At 30.8% G+C, this 20,554-nt stretch overlaps 1 protein-coding gene across 1 annotated transcript; it reads left to right on the top strand.

Annotated features, from left to right (window-relative positions):
• The first annotated feature begins 5,429 nt into the window (after positions 1–5,429).
• Positions 5,430–19,229, top strand: LOC128132497 (beta-glucosidase 12-like). The gene is made up of 12 exons (XM_052769098.1): positions 5,430–5,449; positions 5,567–5,625; positions 5,760–5,835; positions 5,942–6,107; positions 6,276–6,466; positions 6,529–6,569; positions 6,726–6,844; positions 6,923–7,140; positions 7,326–7,357; positions 7,430–7,532; positions 18,558–18,666; positions 18,793–19,229. The coding sequence occupies exons 3-12, from the start codon at positions 5,772–5,774 to the stop codon at positions 18,992–18,994; spliced, it is 1,245 nt and encodes a 414-aa protein (XP_052625058.1). The 5' UTR covers positions 5,430–5,449; positions 5,567–5,625; positions 5,760–5,771; the 3' UTR covers positions 18,995–19,229.
• The last annotated feature ends 1,325 nt before the right edge of the window (positions 19,230–20,554 follow it).

Genomic DNA, 20,554 nt, shown 5'->3' with positions numbered 1-20,554 from the left:
TTTTAGTAGGATATATGAATGTTATTTGTTACCAGAACAATGTTAATGTACTATGTTGTGAACGTTTACATCATAATCGATATATAAGCGTGTATATAGGCATTACATTTGAAAATTGTTGCGGGCTTCGAATTAAGTCAACTTAAGCATCGGGATAGCTCTATAAATCATATCGGTCCATCCAGATAAAGTAATTCAACTATTTCAATTTTAGACGTAGTTTCACATGCAAATAATTTGAACATGATCACATTGACGCGTCACTCTCAACCCATAGAAAAATACATGATTCTTTGTTAAAACCGGTTTATACTTCATTCAATATTCATTCTATTTGTTTTACCTTCACATTTTTGTTATATATCACAACAACATATGGCACTCACAAATTAATATTATAGGCATAAAATGATGGTCTAGAGTATTTTTACAATCCAAGCATCCCGATGGTTCACAATCTGTTCAGGTCACACCAGTCCCAACCTTGAATCGGTCTCCAATGACTATTTTTGAGGCTAGACCAATAAAAGAAACTTTAACTCAAACCTAAAGATGCAAAAATGTCACTAAACATAGCCAAAAATAATTCACCCCAAAAAATTGAACTTGGTATGTTCTCGGTTGTCCTTCCCTTTTATAGACTTCTACCCTTCCCTCTATGCTTCGATGGGTAAGCTTCATTTATTTTCTCTGGTGATTTTATTTATCACTCCAGCCACAACAACTCCCCTACTATCTTTTTAATTTCTGTCATGGATATTAATTTCAGTTTCAAAAAAGAAATCACTTGATGGCTTCATATTAAAAAAACGTAAATTCATAAGTATTCCATAGGTAACTAGCTACATAATAGCTACAGACTACCGACGGAAGAGAATAGCTACAAGATAGCTACGAAGAACAGACAAATTTATAATTTTATTATTATTATTATTATTATTATTATTATTATTATTATTATTTCCATTATTATTATTATTATTATTATTATTATTATTATTATTATTATTATTATTATTATTATGTTTCATTATTTGAGTCTTAAAACTTTTTTTTCTGATCGTTTTGTTTTTACATATTTAAAACACAAACAATTAAAAATAATAATATTTAGTATATCATGTATTTGTTTAATGATGTTAATTATGGCTTAAGAACCAACATATATAACTTTTTGTATATTATATATAGTAATGAGTTGTAATGATGCATACGTTTGTATGTAAATTTATGTTGTATATAACTCGGTGAAAACAAAGCAATCAAAGTATAATTATGTTGTGAAAAAAATAAAACGAAAAAAATAAAACGAAAAAAACAACATTAAACCATTGAAAAATAGAAAAATAAAAAAAGATTGTAGGTAATTTGTTGGTATATACCTACGGATTATCTACCGATTCCCTTTATCTGTAGGTAATCCGTAGGTATTTACCTACAGATTACCTACGATCGTTCTTCTATTTTCTATTTTTTGAGGGTGAAATGTTGTTTTTTTCATTTAATTTTTTACAACATAATTATACTTTCATTTCTTTGTTTTCATCAAGTTATACATAATATAAACTTACATACAAAACGTATGCATCATTAGAACACATTATTCATTTAGAATTGTTTTTTATATAAATCAAAGTTATTTTCTATACACAAATACAAATAAGTAGATATATCTATATGCACACAATATGTATGTACTAATATCATGTATTTGTTTAATGATGTCAATTGTGGCTTAAGAACAAACATAAATAACTTTTTATTATTTATATATATAGATCCGGTAAGAAATTTTTTTCGGTAAGAAGATAAGAAGTTTTTTTTCTACATACTTTTCTGACGAACAAAAGAAATGAATCAAAAATAACATGATTCACCACAAAAAAATCTCCAAAAAACACACCGATGATTCATTTATACAATGATTTCGTTGTTATTCACTAAAATTGTCATAAAAGTGAATTTTTTCTTAATTAACTTAAAAATGAATCATGAAGATGTTTTTTTGGGAATTTTTTCTTGTGAATCATCTTAGCTTTGAATCATCTAATGATATATTTTGTATATTCGTTAAAAAATATGTTGAAAAAAAACTTCTTACCTTCCTACCAAAATTTTCCTTCTTATTTGATCTTGACTCTCTCTCTCTCTCTCTCTCTCTCTCTATATATATATATATATATATATATATATATATATATATATATATATATATATATATATATATATATAGAGAGAGAGAGAGAGAGAGAGTCAAGATCAAATAAGAAGGAAAATTTTGGTAGGAAGGTAAGAAGTTTATATATATATATATATATATATATATATATATATATATATATATATATATATATAGTAATGGGTTCTAATGATGCATATTTTTGTATGTAAGTCATCCCTAATAAATAAAGATCTTTTTGCCACATGTCACAATCTCATTTATTTTACCACATGTAATTTTTGTGATTATTTTAAATTAATTTTTATTTCACATGTCATATTATGGTTTTTTCAATTTATTAAATTGTAGAAAGTATTTATATTCAATAATAAATGCATATCAATTTCATTAATGAACTTTCCTTCTAATTTCAAAATTACCAAATTAAAGATTCATTAATTTTCTGTATTTATTAACTAAATTATTTGTTTAAATTTAAAATAGAAAAAAACACTTTAATTTTTATAATCAATATTTTCTCACTTTTCTTATAAATTCATACTTTTCAAATGTTTAGAATTTTATATTGTTTTTCTTTATAAATAAACTCATGTAATACATAGGTCTCACACCTAGTTTATCTTATGTATAACTTGGTTAAAACAAAGAAATCAAAGTATAATGAAGCTGTGAAAAAAAATTAAATGAAAAAAAAAACGACATTTGACCCTTGAAAAACAGAAAAATAGAAAAATAAAAAAAAGACCGTAGATAATCTGTACGTAAATACCTACAGATTGCCTACATATAAAGGTAATCGGTAGGTAAACCATAGGTATTTAGTTACAGATTACCTACAGTCTTTTTTTATTTTGCTATTTTTCAATGGTCAAATATTGTTTATTTCGTAATTTTTTTCACAACATAATCATACTTTGATTGTTTTGTTTTCACTGAATTATACATAACATAAACTTACATACAAACGTATGCACCATTAGAACCCATTAATTATTTAGAAATTTTTTATATATAAATCAAAGTTATTTTCTATACACAAATAAAAATAAGTACACACATTTACATACACACCATATGTATGTATTATGTTTAGTGTATAATGTATTTGTTGAATGATGTTAATTGTGGCTTAAGAACAAACATAGATAACTTTTTCTATATTATATATATAGTAATTGGTTCTAATGATACATAAATTTGTATGTAAGTTTGTGTTATTTATAACTTGGTGAAAACAAAGCAATCAAAGTATAATGAAGTTGTGAAAAAAAAAACGAAAAAAACAACATTTGACCCTTGAAAAATAGAAAAATTTAAAAAAAAAAAGATCATAGGTAATCTGGACGTAAATAACTACGAATTGCCTACAGATAAAGGTAATCGGTATGTAATCCGTAGGTATTTACCTATAGATTTGTTGGATTAGTATCTAAGTCCATAACTATTTTGATATGTACTTCACCCGATTATGAGCATGATCCTTTTGGGTTGCCTTCACCATAGCAATATGTAGGATGAATTAAGGAGAGAAAAGTTTAATTATGATTTATTAATATATTATGAGAATAATATATTAAAGAAGAAATCATATTGTTTAATTAATATTAGTCAAAAATTAATAAATAAGTAATTTTGTGGCTAAAAGAGAATAATTAAACTTAGGGGACTGGAATTGTAATTATAAGATAATTACAATTGGGCTATGGATCACCTTGGAATAATAGGTTGGACGAATTCTATGGGGAAGCCTAATAGAAATCGTACAAGGCATGTTCCAGAAGGGGTTCATGGGCTGCTTAGGGCTTAAGCAGTCAACTTAGGGTTTCTTTGTTAGATAACCCTAATTGCCTACCTATTTAAGGAGCCCCTAAGCCCCAAAAACGTGGTGAATGATTCCCTTAGGGTTTCTGGACGATTTTTGGTGCTCCCCTCTCTTCTCTCTTCATCCAAGTTGCTTAGTGGTGTTTGTGACTCCATTAGAGGTGCAACACTTGAGGCACTAAGCTTTCTGAAGCCAAGGAATTGATTGTTATTGCTACATAACAATCAAGGTAAGATCTAAACCCTAATTCATATGTTAATTTGATTGCTAGTATGCTAGATCTAGGGTTTGTAAGTCTTGGAAGTTTATTGCATGTTCAAAGTAGAAAAACTAGATCCAAGCAATTAGGGTTGCATGAACACCATAGGATTGATGTTATGCACATAACCCATCAGTGGTATCAGAGCCTAGGTCGTTTTTCTAGTTGAATAGATGCAAAAGTGAACTGCCAAAGGATCAAAAAGCCGAAAAATTTTGCTGTCTGCGCCGCCGATTCTGCGAGTCCATCAGTGGACTCTACGAGAAGGCTGAACTCGGCGAGTCCATCAGTGGACTCGGCGAGTCCAGGGTGCTGTTGACGGGATTTTCGATTTTTTGAGCAGATTTTGTTACTGATAATTACTAAAACTCGTTTTTTATTGCCTAAAATCGATTTTTTATGTTTGGAATGTTTATCCTTATCAAAATAAATGGATTAGGTTAAATATGGATAATATAGGATTATTATTAGATAAATATTTGACCTAGTAAGTTTGAAAAGCTTCAATTTGCACCATTTAGGTTTTATAGTTTAAATTTGAACTTAAAAGTTTTGTTTTTGAAATGTATATAGTTAAACCCTAATGTTTTTAAAAGTTTCAAAACTTGCCCTCAAATATTTGAATTTAAAAGTTGATTAAAAGTTTAATTTTGAAATGTTAAATTCTAAAACCCTAGTATTTTGAAATGGTTCAAATTACACCCTCATGGTTTTCTTAAGTTAATTAAACGTTTAATTAAAAGTGAGTTAATAAAACCACCTAGTATTTTAAAAGTGTAAAATACACCTTATACTATATATATATATATATATATATATATATATATATATATATATATATATATATATATATATATATATATATATATATATATATATATATATATATATATATATATAGTAAAGAGTCGGTCTTACCGTTAGTAGGCCACTTCTGCTTATCAGGTATATCGTCACATAATAAATATTGCTCTGTATATTTTTAAAAATATTACGTTGTGTAGACTTTTATAAGTGACTCATGTAATTCTGTTTTATATCATTCATGGTTTACTTATGGCAATGTGAAATTATATATAATCTAACATTCGAGCGAGTATCATATTCTATTAATAGATCGAAGGCGCTGCATTTGAAGGTGGTAGACAACCAAGCATCTGGGATGCTTTCTGCCTCAAAAATCCTGGTTTGTTTTTTTCTTTTTCAATATGAAGTGACCATGCAATAGCATGCTCATTTTCTGCATGCACAGGAGCTTTCAATAAAATTAAGTCATGAAAAATTGTTTTACATTATATTGCAGGTGCCATCGACAATGGTGACAATGGAAACAAGGCTATTAATGCTTATTACAAAACCAAGGTCTTCATCCTCGTTAATTATAACCTTAATTAATTAATTAGTGATATATGTTAGTCTAAAATCAAATTACGCCATCAATCTAAACATATTTTCTTATAATTAATTATACTTGGTTCATGATCGTACGTACACAGGAAGATGTGCAAATGATGAAGAAAATGGGTCTAAAAGCCTACAGATTCTCAATTTCATGGAGTAGACTATTGCCAGGTACGTGAAAACATGAAGAAAAACAAAATTACATTGATTTTATTTAAAATATTAATTTGTACATAATTAATTTGTTGTTGTTGTGTATGCAATCTTAATTAATTAGGTGGAAAAGCTAGCATGGGCATCAACCAGGAAGGTGTTGACTACTACAATAACCTAATCAATGAGCTGATAGAGAATGGAATTACACCATGTGCCACTCTCTTTCATTGGGACCTTCCCAATGCCCTAGAGGAAGACTACATGGGATTTTTATCTGAACTAGTTGTGTAAGTAGTAGTATAAAAAATTTAGATATCAATCAATATTAATGTACGTGTGCATATTTTGGATCATCATAAAGCGCAACCTCAAATTAAGTAATTAAGATAGATAGATATATAGTACTGTACATTGACTAACTTAATTGTTGTGTGCATATATATTTTTACAATCAGACTTGATTTTGTGGATTATGCGGAATTTTGCTTCTGGGAATTTGGTGATCGGGTGAAGCATTGGATCACATTGAACGAGCCGTATACCTTTGCTGCTATGGGTTATGCTTACGGGACAATGGCACCTGGGCGAGGAGGAGGAGATACCGAAACTCAGCAACCCGTACTCGCATCTGGAAATAGTCTTGGAACTCGTAATCGTGCAAGAGCTTTCAACAATAAAGAGGCTGGGAATCCTGCCACTGGGAATCCTGTCACGCTAATACTGTCAGACTATACAGAGATAGATTCAAGGTAACTAACTACTATACGTAATTAACATTATTATGCACAAGTATATATATATATATATATATATATATATATATATATATATATATATAGAGAGAGAGAGAGAGAGAGAGAGAGAGAGGTTTAATTAACTAAGTGTGGACTCGATCAACCTTGCAGGAAAGCCAAGGGGGTGTGATCGGAATTACGTTAAACACACAGTTTTACCAGCCACTTGATCCAACCAGTCAGGATGACAAGGATGCAGCCAACAGAGGCATAGACTTTATTTTCGGATGGTGAGTCTATCTATAAAACTTCATCAGAATCTATGTACATGTACGTACGTATATTAATTGATCAAATTTTTGCTGCAGGTTCATGAACCCAATATTTAATGGCAAGTACCCCCAGAGTATGATAGATAATGTTACGGATGGCCGTTTGCCTGAATTCACAGATAAGCAAATCGAGTTATTGACCGGATCCTTCGATTTTCTTGGGTTGAACTACTATACTGCTCAATACGCCACCACTGCAGCACCAACTGATGTCGTCTCCTACTTGACAGATAGCAAGGTCCATCAACAGCCAGGTATATCTATATATGCTTAATTAAGGGTTTAGTAACTAAGTCATATAGCTAGTTATATGATGTGACTTCAAAAGAAGAAATCAATATACCTTGTACATTGAACATATGCTGGTATTAGTTCTTGAAATACTCAACGTTTGAAAGCTATATAAATCTTGAACATGATATGCTTTTTTTATTTTCAGATGATCTGAATGGGATACCTATCGGTCCACAGGTATGCTTCCTTTTAATATTAGATTCGATGTTGTTAATTTGCTTCTTAATTTACGTTACTTCGTCAATGTAGGGAGGCATTTATTGGTTTTATTCATATCCACTTGGCTTATACAAATCGCTTATGCAAATAAAATCCGAGTTTGGAGATCCAACTATATATATAACTGAGAATGGTAATTAGTTTAAATTTTTTTTCACCTACATATATATATATATATATATATATATATATATATATATATATATATATATATATATATATATATATATATATATATATATATATATATATATATATATATATATATATATATATATATATATATATATATATATATATATATATATATAGAGAAACATTAAATATCCTCATATATTTTGTTTTTATGTAAGTTTCTACTAATAAAACAATATGGAATCTACAAATTTTCTCTCTTAATCTCTTTTTTTTTATACATGTTTTAATCTTGTATAAAAAGATTAATAAAACAAAAGATAAGAGGATATTTGATTTCTCATATATATATATATATATATATATATATATATATATATATATATATATATATATATATATATATATATATATATATATATATATATATATATATATATATATATGAGAACCTATCAAAACTATATACTTTTAACTAAAATTTGATTTAAAACATTGTTTAATTTGAAGTCGATTATAATTTGCTTAAATTACATCCAATTTATCAACCTAACATGGTTTGTTTTGGTTAATATGCAAACAAAAAAAGATAAGAATGTCCTTGTTGTTGGCACGTGAATTTCCATTGTCTCCATAGATTTATATACATAAATCTATCTTATTCTTTTTTTTAAATACCACTGGAATATCAATATTTATGAACAGAAAAATTGTTTATGTCAATTAGGATGAAAATTGAGAAAACGATTATAACAAAGTCAAAGTAAAATTGATCACTTGAAAGTAATTTCTTCTAAGGAAAACGAAGTGGATCGGGCATAATCAGTATAAAAAATAGCAAACATATTATTTAAAATTGAAGAAAATAAGAATTATATTATATTTAAAATTCCAAATTTGTATTTATATCCTATAGTTTTATCTTAAAACGACGTCATATTGGAAGTTCTATACCTAATCTTACATACATAACAGCCACATATTCACTTTTCCCATATATATATATATATATATATATATATATATATATATATATATATATATATATATATATATATATATATATATATAGTGAGGTTCAATAAAGAACCATAATTAACCAAGGAACCAATCTTTTTTTCAACTTTTAGAACTTATTTTTTATCAAAAAAAAAAAACTAAAAATACAGAAATTCATAACTTTTTATCCTTTTTCCAATGATATAAAATTCGTTTTTTTTACGTCAAATTCACAATGTAAATCTTTGAAAATTCACAACGTGAATCCGGATTCACACGGTGAATCCGAAAAATATTTTTCACATTCACAATGTTAATATATGAATTTAGATATTTTTAGATTTTTTTTCAATAAAGAATAAGCTCTAGAAATTGAAAAAAAAAAATTGGTTCCTTGAAAAACTCATAATTATGGTTCTCTATTGAACTTTTTGTTGGGTTTTGAGCATTCTAACACTCCTAAGTGTATATGCAACCCTAAATACCTTGGATCTATGTTTTCTCTATTATACATGCAAATATGAACATCCAAGGTATTATCCTAATCTAAGCTATAAAACAATGAATATAACAAGATAGAATACATACCTCTTTGATGTAGATTATCACCATAAAGCTTGAGTGCCTAGTGCTCCAAGTGTGACACCTCAATGGTTCACACAACATCAATTGCTTTTGGAATAACCTTGAGAGAAATATAGAACACTCCTTGAAATCGTTTAGCCCTCACACTCACACATAGTGCACGATTTCTTGAGCCATGGGATTCTTTTATATGGTGGCTATTAGGGTTACACCATTTAACTCATGACTTTACCCATTCCTTATGCTCCATGGATTTTAACCTCCATGGACTATCCATGGGTCACCCCATGGACTTAGTCCAACATAAGGAATCTTGGATCATAAGACCACATATATAAGAATGAATTATTTACACAATCAACCCATATATTTAATTAGTCTCCTTTTGATCACTTAATTAATCCTAGATTAATTCTTGATTAATACTAATTAAATAATCTTATTATTCTTATTATTAATATACTAGAACTTATAATATATTAATAACCATAAGTGTCTTATTTCTCTCATTTTAGTCTATCCAAGTGCATGATGTCATGCAACCCAAATGGACCATGTCGGGTCGAGTCAAGTCTTACCAATTATAGTTATGGACTTAGACATTAATCCAACAGTCTCCCACTTTGATAAGTCTAAAACTATTATTGTGTATGACTTCAGGAACCGACTGGCAATCGTAGCTCTCAAAAGCTTCTATCGAACTCTAACCTTGCCGATGAACTCTGACCTTTGTCAATGACTTGTCCATTAGATAAGGGATCATATATTCCTCCATTCTAGATATCGTATGGACTGAGACATGGATTATAATCATTCTCTCTATCCATTTGTTGTTTCCCGATTTCCGATTCATGACGATTGACTAATTGAACTGATCAAATCAGTCCTGGCCCAGCCGAGCACTTCCATTTGTCATCATCAAATCATCGAGGGGCCCACAGATATCGCTTTTATCCCGAAGGTAAAAGGAATGGATAAACTTCGACTCATATGGCTTGTTCTACTACTTGTTGAATCATACACAAAGGCACGTTTTATAACACCGAGTTACCATATGCGTTTTCGTGCAATCAATGTACAACCAACTCATAGTAACAACTCATATCTCTAGGTTTGAAGAATATAAGATATTATCGTCTCATGATCACTCGTGATAAAATCCATGAAGTGATTCCAATGAGCGCGGGTTGAATCCAATACTCAGAACTTATGAGCACTCATGAGTGTTGTAGCCCTTTGTCCAACATCTTAGACCTCTACAAGCCAACCCATGACAGTCTTAATTCATATCTACTTCCAACATATGACCGAATGTGGATGGTTTGAATCACTTAGTCATTCAGGAAGAACAACCTAGTTATTCTGGAAGTCAAAACATGCAAAATGAAACACAATAATAATAGAATCTAATATGGTATCAAAACCTATGAATATAAATAAAACACCTTTTATTTATCACCATATGATTACACATTATTCATTGTATACTGTTTCAACTATCAACTTTATTCTTGAATTTAAAACAATAGTAGTCCCATGCTCCAAGCATGTACACTATGTTTTCTAAACACTAGTCATGCCACACACCAAGTATGCATACTATGTTTGTCTATGATCTTCACTTTGTGAATTAGATCAATTGAACATAACTCCAATGATCCTCTTTCACAATCCCAAATCCTTACTGCAAATGCAAGAATTCCAAATTCATGTCATTTACTGAAATCTGTTAGATTCTAAACTTATATGCATTTATCTTCTTGTAATGATTATGCACAAAGTTAGAAAGACTTGACAACAACCATTACAGAGCATTCCAAAGGAGATCAGCTCCTTGGAAACATCCTTCTTGCATTAAGTTTCCTAATCTTACACAAATTTGAAACATTTCCAGATTCCATTTTGACTATCGTCAATATGGTCCTTCCAGAATTATCACTATACTTCCAACTGTCCTTGAGCAACCAATCTTTGGTAAACCTTAGATTGTCCTCGACAACTGTTTAATCCTTTTAGTCACATCCAATTCTAGACCTTTTCCCTTCTTAATGCCCCAGGCATTTGGAAAATTTTAGAAAGGATGAATATATGTAATCGATCCTATATTCGAATCATATGGGACACGATTCATGATGTCTCACATAAAGACTAAACCAGTCTTTTGCTATAATATTTCCATTTCAATTTGCCAAATTCTCATAATTCAGATTATGAAAAGGGATGCCGTAATCATAATCGAATTTTAGAACGCAAATAATGGACCCATATACAGAATTTCCTTATGTTGAGCCATTCCAACATGAAATTCATATATATATCCTTGACTAAATATGATTAAAACCTCAATCTAAGCTTTTAGATTTGAGATGAAGTATAATTTCCTCTCCCTTAATTATAGCAAAACAACTTTTCCCCAATTGAAACCTTTGTTTTCTATAATTAACATTGCTAACTTGCAACCTTTATCATAATTATCATGCTCACACTAACATGATGATTATTAGCATAACACTTATGCTCCCACTAGCTTTGACATGTACTCAGAAATTAGCTGACTTTCTTACCAAAGTTCAGATTTCTGATATCAGATTGCTTTGATAAAACTTTATCAAAATCATACACCTTATCGTAGATAGCTCACAAGTGTGTCTAAACAATTTTAAGAACTATGAAAAGGGATGCCATAATCATAGTCTCAATTGTTTAGACCTTTGCCACTTCTCACAAGTCCATGTTAGTGTGTCGGTAAACCACACACGCTCCACTAACGACTTTGAGAATGCAAATATCACAATTGCTATCTAGCTAAAATCTACTTAGTGAAAGTGTTTCCTCACCATCATTTTCATAATCGGAGAGAAACCTTATGACACTTAGATTTACTGGTGTATGTGTTCTTATCCATGTGAATTGTCAAAACCATAGTCACAAGACAAGGATAATGACAAATCCAACCTCATATGGAGTGAACTCAATCTTAATTTCTTGCCACCTAGCAGCTCAAGGGGCCATTGCTTCCAAGTTGTTTTGTAACAAATTGAGAACTCTAAGAACTCATATGCAAAGCCAACTTTAACTAGAATGGGCACAGAATATGTCAACACGATAGGTTATAAACCTCAAGTCGTGTGCTAGTGAAGAACTTCAGGTTTTATTCTTGATTAGTTCTTGAGACTTTCAAGACCTTTAAGACTCCCGTTGTCCTCTTGACATATAAGACTTTCTTTTCAGATATTCAAGAGATAGTGTGGATTCTAATCAAGACAAACACTTCACACAATTGGCCTAAGTTGATCTTTGTTTTATCCAAAACATCACAACCTACCAATTTCAAATGTACAAGAGTAGAAAACTTTACTCTTACATTTGACAAGTGTTTTAAACCTTCTTTAAGATATGTCACTCAAATTACAATCTTGGAGTATGACTCTAAGACTTGTATTGGAATGAAGTATGACTCATCTTCTTGATTTAACCATTTCAATAATTCAAGCTCCTCTTCTTAGTCATAAGAATGCACTAAGATTTCCTTAGAAAACTAATTGTGCTATGGTTTCTTAATCATTAAGATGGTCACAAAACTGATACTAAAGTACTCTCCCATCTTTTCAGATTTGAGAAACTTTTATCCTTCTACCTAAGTTGATTATTCTTATTCGTTCTGCCTTACATTGAAAATTTTCCAATGTTTCAGAATTATACTTAAACTTGTAAGTATAACCATATTTAATGAACTTAAGTAAATCATGACGAATAGTCTTATCGATCTTTTGTGGTGGACTTAATCAGTGCACAAGAATGTGTACTCGATCCCTCAGTCCTTTACTTAACTAACATATCCATGTGAACAAGTAGTTAGTCTTAATTTTCCAATACTTTAAATTTCTCATTCATCATGCTTTACAACTTGCATGATTCCAAGTTTCAGTCCAATTGAAACTTGGGTGATGAGAATCTTTCCTTATTTGGTAAATTTAGACACTACCACAAATGAACGAATCAAATTCATATTTCCAATATTGCTATAAACATACAAACATCAAGTTTTCATGAATGTCATTGTAAGGAGATAAAAATAAAGTAAAACAAACTTTTATTTATTTTAAATGCGGAAAAAACTTTTTCCATACAATGTAACTTGAAATGAAAACTATGTTATTACTTGTTTCCTAGAAATCTATCATAACTCCTAAGAGTAGCTCAAGAATCCAATCTTCAATCAAGCGATAGAAATCCAACTTCGCGATCAGATTCAACATACTCTTTCTTTAAGTTTCCTTCACTTTTCCTTTGATTCTTAAACATCAACATGTGACCCAGTCACATCTTGTAATAAGAATCTCAGAATAGAAACTTAACCGAGTTAGATAGTGGACCTTACCTGAAATAGAGTCAAACTTATTGACTTTACTAGCCTTATGATCTTTCAGGTAAAATTGACAGTTTCGCAACCAATGCCCTTTCCTTTTGGCAATAGGACCATATGGGCCCTTAGGTAATAGTACATGCGACTATCTCAGACTTAGCCTTTCTCTTTACCATTTGGTCAAACGAGTTGACTATGGCCGATCCCTTTCCATTGGGAAGAGAATGCTTTTCTGGATTTCCTGTGTCACTATTGTCCCTGTCCATAAAGTTTTGGGAAGTTGATCTCCTAATCAAATTTGCTTTACTAGTACACTAAATCATTTCTGATTTAGCAGCACCAAGCAAATAGATAAGATCATTAAGGGTCTTGTCATAGTCAGTTTCATAGGAGTGCCAAGGAACTCACTATGTGACTTAGAAAGTGATTGAACCACTAACTTTCTTAAGACTTTGACACCCAACTCTCCTGGCTTGTCAGTATGTGACTTCATCTCCAAGATGTGATCACACCTAGACCTTTCCTTGCCAATAGGGCTTGAGTAACCTTGAACTTGTGGGTTAGGGAGAATAATTGGAGGAGGTAGAGGAAGTGAAGTTCCAAGATATTTGGGAAGATCATAGATGTATGAACTAGACATCTTTTGGGAGATATTCAAGATAGTTGATTTAAAGTCCTTAATATAACACCCAATATGAAATATTAAGGCTAGGACCCAACACAATACTTTTATAACTTGGAAGAGGTATGCCGTAATCCAAGCTATAAAATATTTGAAGGTGGGTGAATGACGATTCACCAGTTTCCACCAAGATAAACGAAATGTATTATTAGGTTTTAATTGGTTTTGAAACTCCTAGATCTTTTGAGATTCATTGAACTGTTCAATGGCATGTTTCAATCTTGAGTGTTCCCTTCAGGTTTTGTGACTGGGATGCCGAGGATCACAAAACAAGGTGTGAAGTAACCATGAAATTATCTTGGTACCCTTAAATGTTTACCCCTCAATCGATGTGCCGGTTAACCACACACGCTCCATCGATACTATGATAAACATTAAGTTACCCTTTGTCTACCTTGTTAAATACGAGTTAGTGTGCCGGTTAACCACACACGCTCCACTAACCGACTTAAACAAAGTGCAAAGTGTAATTTCATGGATTAGCACCTTATTCACATTTTCCTAAGTAAATAAGATTGGGTATTATTAAGAGTTTAGTTACTTAGTATTTATCATTAATACTTTTAATGAAGGGAGAATTATAGTCCTGTCAAATCCGTTCGGCTAACGACCCTCCACCAGTCAAGGAACGGTGGGTGAGAGTGGACACCCATTAAACTGCCATTTTATAGGCAGTAACCTTATACCCCCCTTATAGACCGGCTTCGTGAATGAGACCTACTAACGGTAAGACTGACTTTACTCTTATACATATATATATTATTAACTTATAATATTATAAAGTATAAGGGTTGAATTTTAACTTTTAAAATTCTAAGGGCTAACTTGGAATTAAAGTATTCATAAGTGAAAATTTTTCAAATTCCAAAACTTGAGGGCAAGTTTTGAAACTATTCAAAACTAATTAATTTCATAACTTATGTGTTTAAAGTAGTTTTAATCCAAAAACTCTTCAAGTTCCATAATCTTGAGGACAAGTTATGGAAGACTTTAAACTAATAAAAGAATTAACTTTTCTTTATTTTATAACTTATGGAATTAATTAAGGTTACACATTTTATTACTTAATGAAGTGACTCTTGAACTTCCATAACTTGAGGACAAGTTATGGAGTCATAAAACCATTCAATGAGACAAGACACTTCATTTTTGTAACTTTTGCCAACTTTTATGAGTTTTATGAAACTTAAATGTGACTTTTCATATAACTTGAGGACAAGTTACAAAAACACATTTTAGAATCAACTCTTAGATTAATTTGAATTGAAAACAATAATGTCACATAACTTTCTATTAATCTAAGCAACTCATAAGAACAAGCATATAATTAGTCTAAACCTTAAACTAATATAAAACATGAATCTATTGACAATTATCTTTGAAATTTGATTAGCATGAACATTACCACATCAAAAACAAGTTTATAAGTCCAAAAACATCTTAGGGTAATGTTCCTAGTCCAATTCCAGCCAAAAAAGTCGAATTTATGCTGTCTGGGGGTCCAACTCGTCGAGTGCACGAACCAACTCGGCGAGTTGGATGAATTTTGCCTTGGACTCGGCGAGTCCATTCATGGACTCGGCGAGTCTGTTGGGCAGACAACATCAAAACTCGATTTCTCAGCTACTTTTGCAAGTATAACAAGAAAACAAGCCTAGGCTCCGATACCACTGTTGGGTTTTGAGCATTCTAACACTCCTAAGTGTACATGCAACCCTAAATACCTTGGATCTATGTTTTCTCTATTATACATGCAAATATGAACATCCAAGGTATTATCCTAATCTAAGCTATAAAACAATGAATATAACAAGATAGAATACATACCTCTTTGATGTAGATTATCACCATAAAGCTTGAGTGTCTAGTGCTCCAAGTGTGACACCTCAAATGGTTCACACAACATCAATTGCTTTTGGAATAACCTTGAGAGAAATATAGAACACTCCTTGAAAACGTTTAGCCCTCACACTCACACATAGTGCACGATTTCTTGAGCCATGGGATTCTTTTATATGGTGGCTATTAGGGTTACACCATTTAACTCATGACTTTACCCATTCCTTATGCTCCATGGATTTTAACCTCCATGGAGTATCCATGGGTCACCCCATGGACTTAGTCCAACATAAGGAATCTTGGATCATAAGCCCACATATATAAGAATGAATGATTTACACAATCAACCCATATATTTAATTTGTCTCCTTTTGATCACTTAATTAATCCAAGATTAATTCTTGATCAATACTAATTAAATAATCTTATTATTTTTATTATTAATATACTAGAACTTATAATATATTAATAACCATAAGTGTCTTATTTCTCTCATTTTAGTCTATCCAAGTGCATGATGTCATGCAACCCAAATGGATCATGTCGGGTCGGGTCAAGTCTTACCAATATAGTTATGGACTTAGACATTAATCCAACACTTTTTCCTATATATATATATATATATATATATATATATATATATATATATATATATATATATATATATATATATATATATATATATATATATCTGGATCAACGGATAGAATTAATCAATGGATATGATTTGAGAGTATATGATATTACAATAGGATAACATGTACCATATAATTATACAAATTTTAGCAAAATGATATTTTGGACAATTAACTACATTTATAAAAGGAAAATTCGGATTTTTAAAGATAATTAATTCTCCTAATTTTAAAATTTTGAATTTTTTTAATTAATTCAACTTTAATTCTAACGTAATTTATAAACCTAACCGATTTTAGAAGTCAGAATATTTTTTGTTAGAATTATGTTCTTTCATAATTTTGTTCTATTAGAATATTATTGAAAAATAACAAAATTCTTGAATCCGAGACTGAAAAATAACAACATTCTAATATATTTTTATACATCCGAGCTTAATACATATTCTTACAGACTAAAATTCTTATACATTTTAATATAATTATATATATTCTAAAAGAATATCAACAAAAATGAATAAAATTCTTAAAGAGTAAAAACATTCTTAAATTGTGAGTATGATCAAACTTTATTCATTCTTCAAGTTATTCATATTAGGTCTTCAACACATTCTTCTAGTCATTCCTATCACAAATACAATAAAAACTAATAATGGTTAAAAACATGTTACTTGCAATTAACTATCATTTTGTATATTCTGGTAGAATACATACAATATGATAGAATACATACAATACATTTAAAAGTATTGTATTTACTGCTAATATAATTTTAGATTCTAAATAAACAATAACGAGGGACAATTGAAATTGGAATTCAAAATCACAAATTGAACCAAAATAATACACAGACAAATTAATTACCTTTTTAAACAACTACATAAAACATGTGTTGCTAATAATTCTGACAGAATGCATACCACAATGTTAAATTCTTTAGATTCTCTTTCAAGCATTTCAACAAACACGTGTAGGCATTATCCTCAAACAAGCCAAGTTTAGAACATTGAAAAAATGCAACGGTACAAGCATTTACACAAAATCCTTCTCTTTTTGACATTATATCAAACACTTGGATGACATGTTTTATTATCAACATTGAAAAAATGCAAAAGTATAAGCAACATTCAAAATCATTGATAACAAAAAAAAATTGATTCTTGATTCTCATTCACTTCCAAAATCACAACTAGTAGATAGAAAAATTGAGTGCAATTGAATTTAAAAAAATAAAATACTTCATAATTCTTATTTGGATTCCAAAATGGATGAGTAGATAAAATAATGGAGCTTAATCGGTGATTGTTACTAACCTTAATCACGAACACAAACCCGTGGCTGATTTCAGCAGCATCAAAAGAAATCGATGGATTTTAAAGACTTGATATCTCTTCTCTCTCGCCATGTCTAGCTGCTCGTGTTTCCTATCGATTTCAGCAAAAGAACTCAAAATTTTCATACCATGGATCGATTATAGATTGGTACAGATGTTTACCAAGATCGAAAAAGGAAGAACACAAAACCCTAGGATGAAGGATTTATGGCTTGGGTGGAAATCGGCGTTTTTATGGTGATGATGATGAAACGATCGATGGTTTTTTAAGGGTTTATAAACTAATTGTCTTGATTAAATGCTATTAAAGGGAAATTGACCCATTATTTTAGGGATTATAATTTTGGAATATAATTAATTGTACATACATAATGACTAAACAACCATTTTATTATCAATTAATGATTTCTTTTTTCCTAAATCTGATTGGTCAATTTATGCACACAATATTATATATATATATATATATATATATATATATATATATATATATATATATATATATATATATATATAATTGTCGGTTTATTTCATCATAGATTATTGGAATCACTTTTACGAGGTCAATTGGACTATTTCTATAGGTTGGCCTGATGCAAATAATAACGATATCAAACTTGAAGAAGCTCGTGTTGACGAGAAACGTGTTAATTATTACAATACACATCTTCAAAGCCTCCAAGATGCAATTAGGTAAAGTTGTATTATATACCATATACTTAATTATGTATTATGCGTCATTCGTCATTGTGTTGCATGATCCTCCTCCATAAACTTCACCTCCATTAATTCTAATAAAATCTCATTATACTATTATAGAGATGGCAGTAAAGTAGTGGGGTACTTCGCTTGGTCATTAATGGATAATTTTGAGTGGGCCTCGGGATATTCAGTTCGTTTTGGTTTATTTTATATAGATTACGCTCATGGGAAATACACCAGGTACCCAAAGACCTCTGCAATATGGTTCATGAGATTTCTTAATGGCAAGAAAACAATTGAAACCAACGAAGCTTCATGAAGGTGATCCAAAGTGTTGATTGAAGTTAAACTCAAAGGAATGAGTCAGCAATGAGAAGGAAATATGAATGTTATTTTGTTTTCTTTGATAATAAGATAAGTCATGTTATTTTATGGTTATTTCAAGAAATTATGTTCGTGTGGGATTGGAAATGTCTATTGTTTCTCTTTATTTTATTAATTATGTTGTTACCAGAACTATGTATTTTACTATATTATGTCATGTATGTTTGTCCTAGACTCTCGCTAAGACTCGTTTTTTATAAAGTTGAGTTATTAAAAAAACAATTATTGTGCAATGTGAAGAGGCCTTTAGATCAATCGATATATCAAACAATGACGATAAATAAGAACAAGAGAAATTCACGAAGAAAAACTTTCACTAAGAGGGATAATCTCACAAAGAGATTATAGTGTGCACAAAGCGACGATTAGGGTTTGTGAAAGGCGTGACCATTCACAAACCTATACAAAACAATATATACTGCTATTCTAGATAATCCCTACAATTCAGGGATACGTTAGCTAATACATCAAGATAACTAAGGAAACAGGATAAATACAAGATTTGTTACAACGCACTGAATAGACTAAACTATTACAAACTGAACTGCTGACGTGCTGGTGCTGAGATACGTGCTGACGCTGAGTCTGTTTTAAACATTATCATATTTCAAGGTTTGACCTTACAATCCCCCCCAATATGATGATGTTCAAAACAAACTAAATTAAGACACCCCTGGAAAGGAATTCTTCATACTCAGCTTCAGCTTCAATTTTAACTGGCCAGTAAGGACTGTCCAGCAACTCCTGTCTTCTGTTCAGCAGCTCCATGGCGATAAGAATGTGAAATTCTCCGGATAGATCTTGATGACTCATGCACATTTGCCTTAAGCCAACAAGGTGAGTGGTTGGAGCTTTTGGGATCTCAGTAGTGCGCTGAAAGCACATCCTCCTGTTTTTATCAAGGTAGAACATCCCGTGTTCAGGAGCTGAGATGAATTGATGCTGAACCGGATCAACACCGAGAGGAAGAGAATTATTAATCACACCAGCACCAAAGTCTAAAACCAATACATCTTCACCATCAACATGAAACTTGGTCCTTCGAGATCTAGGAACTGACGACCTTTGGCCTTGATGCTGAGGTCGTTCTTTAGGAACAAGATCCAAACGCTGAACCTTCTTGATCAGTAGATGAAGAGCACAATTCAGTTCGGAAGAGTGAGCTGAGGTTTGCTTGGATGCTAGATCAAGCAGTTCCATCCATTCCGAATACCCATATCTGATCAGCTCATCTCTTTTGACAACTTCAGAATATGAATGCTGAGGACCTTGACGAGTAATCAGCAACGTAAGGATTTTCTCGTTTCGAGGTTTGGAAGCTTTGACTTTGATGATCTTGTCTCCACACATTCGCCGATTAAAAACATCTTCAAATCTCTTTCTATCAATCCGGTCAAGAACGATGTCAGTCTTAGGCTTGCTAGAGCTAGGAGGAGGTTGAGAAGACTGAGCCTTGGACTGAAATTCCAGGAACTTCTGCATCTGAGCTTCAAAA

This window comes from Lactuca sativa, chromosome 1 (genome assembly GCF_002870075.4).
Source record: "Lactuca sativa cultivar Salinas chromosome 1, Lsat_Salinas_v11, whole genome shotgun sequence".
Classification (NCBI taxonomy): Eukaryota; Viridiplantae; Streptophyta; class Magnoliopsida; order Asterales; family Asteraceae; genus Lactuca; species Lactuca sativa.
This window is presented reverse-complemented; position numbering and strand designations above follow the sequence as displayed.

Excerpts from the sequence above, each read along its gene's own strand:
- LOC128132497 (XM_052769098.1), top strand. The coding sequence starts at position 5,772 with ATGATGAAGAAAATGGGTCTAAAAGCCTACAGATTCTCAATTTCATGG. Across the intron at positions 7,141-7,325 it reads CAAGGTCCATCAACAGCCAG|ATGATCTGAATGGGATACCT; the intron begins GTATATCTATAT and ends TTTTATTTTCAG. Across the intron at positions 7,358-7,429 it reads GGATACCTATCGGTCCACAG|GGAGGCATTTATTGGTTTTA; the intron begins GTATGCTTCCTT and ends TCGTCAATGTAG.